Raw genomic sequence first — 7480 nt, 5'->3', positions numbered from 1 at the left:
ATGGGTACCTCGATGAACAGACTTCTCTGAAAGAATTTTTAGAAAAATATGATCAGACTTTACAGACAAAGCGACAACTGGAAGCTTTGGCAGATTTGGATTCAAAATCTTGTAGCTTTGCAGCAAAATCGAGGTCTTACTTTGAATTGCAGGTTTCAAAGTTATACAGTAACGAAATATTAAGAATGTTTGAAAGGGAAGTGGAAGGAATGTTTTCTTGCTTTAACTCGAGACAGATAAATGTTGATGGAGCGGTTATGACGTACATTGTGGAAGAACAAGTTGAAGTTGAGGGAAATCACAGAGGTGCAAGAGATTATGAGGTGTGTTATAATGAAGCTGAAATGGAGGTCTTTTGCATCTGTGGTCTGTTCAATTTCAGAGGTTACTTGTGCAGGCATGCTTTGTTTATTTTAAGCCAAAATGGGATAAAAGAGATCCCAACTCAGTACATTGTTTCACGGTGGAGAAAAGATATGAAGCGGAGCAATGTGTACGATCACAAATGTAGTGGCATTGATATAAGTAATCCAGTTCATAGGTATGATCATTTATACAGACAGATTGTGAAGGTTGTAGAGGAAGGTAAGAAATCTCATCATCATTACAAGACTGCACTACAAGCAATGGAAAATATATTGAAGAAGCTTCATATTGCAAACGTTGAGGATCCCGACAACGTAATGTACAAGCATTGATGTCTGAATAACTTGGACATCGTCATTGTATATTTGCGACTTTTTATTGTAATCATTTCACGCCAATATTTGGTTCCTCGGACTTAACCATGATTCGAATTCATGGCAAAAGAACGGGTGCAAATTTTTAGAAAAATTACCTAAATGGATAGATTTGAAAAAATTATGATTTTTTTTTAAGGATATTAGGTTTAAATTTATGTTAAGTATAAAAATTAAAAACCAATCTTTCAAATCTAATGTTTCCAAGAATTCTGTAAGTTTTTCATCAAGACTTTGTAGCGAGGGATGAGAATTTAAGATTCCGCCGAAGGAAAGAATTCTTTTAACAACGTTTAATCTGCTCAAGAGACTGAGCATTCAGCGTCTTTTAACGGTTATAATACTTCTTATTTGCAGCTCTGACTTTCTCGAACATTCAATGATTCATAAATGGAGAATTAAAATTATATAGTTAAAAACTGATATTTTGACAATCATGTAACCACTTAATAATCTGTTCTAAAAATAATGGATTAATTAAAAAATTTGTAAACGGGTAAAAAAGTATGGAAGAGTAGTAAAATAGTGGTATAAATTTGTTTAGTTCTCACGATATTAACGACTAGAGCCGTCAAAATGGGTCACAACCCGCGGGTCAATCTGACCCGTCACGGGTTCGGGCCGGGTTGGGTTTGAAAAATACAACCCACTTATATGCGGGTCAAATTTCAACCCGGCTCATTTAGACCCGGCTCATGCGGGTTGAACCAGTGGTGAGCCGGGTTAGCCCACCAACCCACCTACCTAAATTTATTTTTTTAATTTATTATTTTATTTATGAAACCCTAAAAAATAAAATACTTTCTTCACTCACTGTGTATACTAAAAAAGTAACATCTGCTCTCACAAATCACTTTCATTGTGCTCTCATTTGACGATACTCTCACTCTCACTTTACTAAAATTCTTCAAGGAACAGGTAAAATACCCTTCCTTTTTTCTTCTCTTTTCTCACTTCTCTTTCTTTTTTTTTTCAAAACCCTATAATGACAAAAATAGGGGTTTGCGAATTTGTTTTTTTTCTGGGGGATTTGAAGACATGAAATGATTTTTTCATGTTCTGACATGCTTATATAAGATTTTGTTCATTTTATTTAAACAGTTTAAGTATACATTATTTGAACAAACTCTTTTTGATATCTTTGAATATTTGAAAAATTATGTTACAGATTAAACTATTAATTTTTTGTTGATATTGTTAAATATTGTGGATTTATCTATTCAAGATTCTAATATCGTAAATGGATAAGGAACAAAAAATGATGAATATAANAAACTTATTTGTATGTTTTTTGTGTTTGTTTTTGGATGACATTTGGATTATAGTGTACTTTTTATTATTATTTTGATTGTCTTTAACATAATTTTTTGGGAGTGAAATTTGTTTAAATTTAAATTACAGAAAATTTATATTTTTTTTATTTCAAAAAAAATGTAATTAAATAGGTTAGTGAGCTAACCCGTTTACCCACCAACCCGTGGTGGGTCGGGCCTGGTTCAAATTTTTCTGGTTCACTAATAAATGAGTTGGGTTGAGTTGGCTCACTAAGTGACCAACCCGTGGTGGGCCAGGCCGGATCGAGCCGGGTTACCCGTTTTGACAACTCTATTAACGACACAAGTCAACAAATAAGGAATACACTAATCGAACCAAATATCGTGTTGCTAACAATGATTGCTGTTCACGACGGGATCAATGCATATACATTACCGCTTTATGGTCGAGTTCTTTTTCCCTACTCAAATATAAAGCAAGGTAATGTTCAAACAACCAAAATGGCTACACCAGAATCCGCTGCAATGCGACAAATAAATCAGCTCACAATTTGAGCTTTTTGCTATTTCACAAAGGAAGATAACTAGAAACACTGTTGTATAAACTAACCAATCTAAAATCAAGAGTAATTGTCCACTGTCCCAGTCAAATACGTCAAACCATATCTAAAACTCTACCCGCATAAATTTTCCAAGACATAGTAAAGGGAAAAAAATGCAACAACTCCCACCCTCCAAAAAGGCCCAAACAAAACTAAAAATTGATGTAGGTCAGTTAGTTAATCCTCAAAATCTCCAGCATTTTCTAATAAGTAGTTGGCTGCCAATTGCTCGTCACGGTCACATGCTAAAAATGCCTCTATGACTGAGGCTCTATCAAATCCCATGGCTTCAAGCTATATATGTATCATAAGTAAAGCCAATCAGCAATGGTGAAGCTAATGGTCAAGTCGGTGGAAATGAAAAGAGAAAATATCAGACTTAAATATTTAAGACATACCCTTCCAATTGCCTCCTGCTCAGCAGGCGTCACATTGATTGCATGAGGCATGTCTTGCTCAGGTTGATCAAATATATCACTAGTAAAAGAAAGGGGGTTACATTTATAAATAAAAAATTTCTTAGAATACATATTATCAAGCTGATGAGTCAAAAGGTTACGTTCATGTTACCGATTGAAATAGCAAAATATGAAACAGAGATTACCAAGCATCGATGTTAGTAAAACACAGCAATAATAAATTTGTCAAGCATATACCATATATGGCGAGCAGTACACTCACCCTTCTGAACCCTCAATAGGTTCGTTAATCAACTGGAGAAACTCAGCATGATGCTCTTGAATGACTCTTAAGAGACCAGGATTCTGCTTTCCAAGCTCCTGAAGTACAGGCTGCAATAGAAGTATTCAAAAGACATTAAAAAGTGACCACTTCATCACCAATTTGGTGATTGAGAATATAGTTGATTAGATACCTGCAGAATTTGCGGATTGGATTGCACCATTGATCGCAATGCTTGAAACTGAAAATGCAAACAAAGACACAGTTACTAATACAGTTTAAAGCTTGAAACAAGATAAGAATAGCAAACCAAATGCAATACTAAACTTTTAATTGTTCTACATGCATACCCTTCATTATATTGATTAAAAATGTGCAAATTCATAATACATTTCCAAATAGCTCCCATCATATAAACCACAGTATTAACAGACAAGAGGACCGAGGACAACTAACTTTGTTATATGTCACCTCATTTTTCATATAAGCTAAAAATATGACAAAATGAAAAAAAAAAAAAAAAACATCATCAAATTTATTGTTTACTTTCAGAAAGTTCTTTATACTTCATTTTTTTTCTTAAAAAAGTGATATTTAAGTCTATTACAATCTTATAAAACCGACTTATAATACAAGGCTTACAACCACTCACACCCACATTGACTAAAAATAGATCAAATCATATAAGTGAATGTATCAAATCATAATTTCAAACGGGTGATATAAAGTTGAGTTAGACTTACAGAACACTTTCTTAAAAGTATTCATGGTATATTATAATCTCAACTTTTTAGTGAAAAAGTTCAAGATACTAGAACCATTTCCTGCAACAGGATATGCAGAACATAAATGTTTACAAGCATTAAGAGCATAGGAATTTACAGAACCAAAACCCACCTGGGGATTGTTTCTTAGAAAGTCAAGTGACCCAATTCCGGCTCCAACACCAGAAATTGCCTCCTGAAAAAAAGTACATCTACTTAAAATAAAACTCAAAAACTAACAGCGTAAAATGTAAAGACTAGGTTTACCTGTGGAAACATGTTCAAGGGAGACGAGTTAGGGACACCGGGAACAGCTCCGGCAGTGACCCCACCTGTTTCAGTTGTCTGACTACTTGGGTAAGGAGCAGCTGGCACAGCAATTTCTGCAGCTTCAGGAATTCCCTGCAAACAAAACAAATAAGTAAATGCAAAAGCTACGAAAATAAAATCTAAGCAGTTAATTCTACAATGAGCACTTTATACATACTGAATACAGGTAGTCCACAGCACGCTCTGGGTTATTGTAAGCTGCTCGGAGAGCACGATTAACTGTATCTCTGTCCCAACTGCCACCACCCATGTCTATAATTTGCTGAATAGTCTGCTCAAGATTACTACCAGCAACTAAATTTGAAGCAGCCTGCCCATAAGTATCCGTAGTCACACTACAAAAATGATACCAAATGGTTTTTCAGAAGACTTGATTACAGGAAATGGGTAATTGGCAGACAGCTCAATTTGTTAATTGAAACAAGAGGGTGATGCTATATTAATTTACGACATAACTATAAATATGAACAGTATTGTTAAAATTGTAAGCATAATTGTGCAATCCTGCAAGTATACAATGTGGTGATGACGAGCACAGTGAATCGGGAGAAGCATTGATCGAAGCAGGGTAAGCATTGATCAAAGCGGAGTCACACGGTTGCTCACAAAATCAAAGGATTGTGCACAGCATCAATCCGTTTGAGAAAGGGTTTGAGTTAAAACAGCTATTTGCTTTCCAAAAAACCCTAATAGACAAAAAAAACCCAACTCACAAGAATGGCCCCCTTCCCCAGGGAACCATTTGTAAATTTAGAATAAAACCAAACGACTCTCAGTCACCATTGGCCATCACAACACTGACACTATTGTCACCTATGCCAGCTTCGCCATTGATGGCCATCACAACACTCAAGGCCATTGATGGCCATCACAACACTCAAGGCCATTGCTTCACCACCTTCGAGTCTCGCAACAATGTCGTCGGTGCTGTTGACTTTGTTTTGTTACTATTTCATTAAACCTAGAATTTATTACTATAAATGAAAAGGATCCCTCATTAACAACCTTCATTAGATGGAAACCTCTTAAAAGGAACATCAGGGCAAAAGAATAGAAACTTCATCAGAATTTATAAGCAGTATATTCAGGCAACTGTAAAGATAAAAGTCATACTTTGTAGTTGTGACATCTGTTGCAGGAGCATTATTGTTAGCAGATCTGCAAAACCAATTGTTAGGCAAAAATTTCAGCAGGTACAAAACCAACCACATAAAAAGCTATTTCAAATAAACTCACTGGGTTTGTACTAGAGACGAGGAATTTGGTGTTGATACAGTTATAGGTGGGTTGCTAGCAGGCTGTCACACATGCCCAATCACCAAACTCATACAGGGGAAAAAGAAATAAAAGCCAAATGCCAAAAAGAAGAAACAAAATGAGCAAGGAACATGCCTGACTTGATGAAGTGCCAGCAGATCCCAAGGTTTTACTCTGCAATTGAAGAAACATGTAAAATATATGTTCACAGAAGTAAAAAGGAATCACCAACAAAACATACCAAAGCGTAAGAAAAGGCAACTATTGAAAGGTGTACTAGGTTTATAAATCAGAGGAATACTCTACCCTAAAAGAGTACCGGGTCCTTAGGTTTCTCACTGTACATCAAAATGACTAGCTGGGTTTCTGTTTAGCCATTTTAATTCTGTATGCCTACATGCTAGGCTACCATGACATTATTACCTTGCTGGTTTGCCACAAGTTACACTTCAAAAACTAAAGGCAGTTTTTTACATTGGTAGAAAAAATATTTCAAAATTGAAAAGCATGATCGCATTACACCATGTCATCATAAGCGGCATTTGGCATTGTCGATGGATACCCAACCTAGGACCTAACTCAATCAACCTAGCCTTTTATTCACACCTAACAACCCAATCTATTCAGTTATGCTAGGCACCTTCAAACCTCACAGTCCCTCAGCCAATTAAAATGATCATTCAAGATACACTGAATTATCCCAACCAGCAATACTTTAACTACATCGTTTGTAGGGTGATTATAATCACCTCACTTCCTATAAAGTCAGGACAAACACCTTACACCACCCAGGTAATCATAATCTCCGTATAACTAACCCCTGAGTCATCATGCCAACTTCGGAATATTGGAGTGCCATGGCAGGTGCACAAACCCTTCCCACGCTTCACCTACTATATAACCGTAGAGGAAGAAGGATTTCAACACAACAACCATTTGAAGCATGACCAGAGTCATTCTCATCACATCATTGCAGTTCAGAACACAGCTCAGATCAAGTTCTAAATGAATTTTCTTTTCTAAAAAAGATGACAATATTATTTTAACAGAATTTGTCGTTAAGGAAATATACCTTACTAAGCATTACAACAAGAAAGCCATCCTCAGAGACTTTATTGTCTGCTAATGTAGTTTCATCTTTCAAAACCTTACCATTGTGAATCAGCAATTGCTGTCCACATGGGTAATTATCTTTGCCTTGTACATCTTCAATATTTTTCTTCACAGCCATAATCTGAGGGGGGAATAAATAGTAGGGCAATGTCAGCTAACAAAGAACGAAATCCGAATGACCCTTCATGTAATATTAGCAGATTGATATAATAAAGCACTGCAGTCGTATTTTGGATAGAAAAAACACTTAATGGTTCAGGAAGTTAGAATAGCAGAGGATAAATAGGGTGGGAAACAGTGAAAGTATAGGAGAAAAGGGAATGAGAGATATTACTAACAGTGTCTGAGGGCTGAACCCTGATTTCGAAATGGCTGCCTTTCAAAGTCTTGACGGTGAGCTTCATGCCTCCTCGCCGGTCGTTTGTCAACACCGCCGATTCCAATCCAATTCACCTCCGCCCCGCCAAACCCTAGAGTTTACCCTCACACCTTCTCACTCTCACAAACCCACCTTGTTTTCTTTTCCTTTTCAACTTTTTTTTTTTCCTTTTACACCTTAGATAACAATCCCACTCGTTTATTTTACTTTTATGATTCACTTATTTGGCAATTTCAAGTAGAAAAATAAAAAAATGTAACTTCTTTTATTTTTTTTAAAACCCCTCTACTTTTTTTTAGTGTGTTAATTTCATTTTTTAAATAGTTATACTTGTTTCATT

The 7480-nt window shown here is 35.8% G+C and overlaps 1 protein-coding gene across 1 annotated transcript; it reads right to left on the bottom strand.

The window, feature by feature from the left end:
• Nucleotides 1–2401: 2401 nt before the first annotated feature.
• Nucleotides 2402–7347, bottom strand: LOC106759744 (ubiquitin receptor RAD23b). The gene is made up of 12 exons (XM_014643072.2): nt 7100–7347; nt 6721–6882; nt 5784–5822; nt 5628–5689; nt 5505–5549; nt 4549–4726; nt 4329–4463; nt 4195–4257; nt 3491–3538; nt 3298–3407; nt 3015–3093; nt 2402–2910 (listed from the first exon to the last, which is right to left on the bottom strand). Exons 1-12 carry the CDS (start codon nt 7163–7165, stop codon nt 2794–2796), a joined length of 1104 nt encoding a protein of 367 aa, XP_014498558.1. The 5' UTR covers nt 7166–7347; the 3' UTR covers nt 2402–2793.
• Nucleotides 7348–7480: the final 133 nt, after the last annotated feature.

Source organism: Vigna radiata, chromosome 5 (genome assembly GCF_000741045.1).
Source record: "Vigna radiata var. radiata cultivar VC1973A chromosome 5, Vradiata_ver6, whole genome shotgun sequence".
Taxonomy (NCBI): domain Eukaryota; kingdom Viridiplantae; phylum Streptophyta; class Magnoliopsida; order Fabales; family Fabaceae; genus Vigna; species Vigna radiata.
The sequence above is the reverse complement of the archived record's forward strand: the minus strand, read 5'-3'. Positions and strand labels throughout refer to the sequence as shown.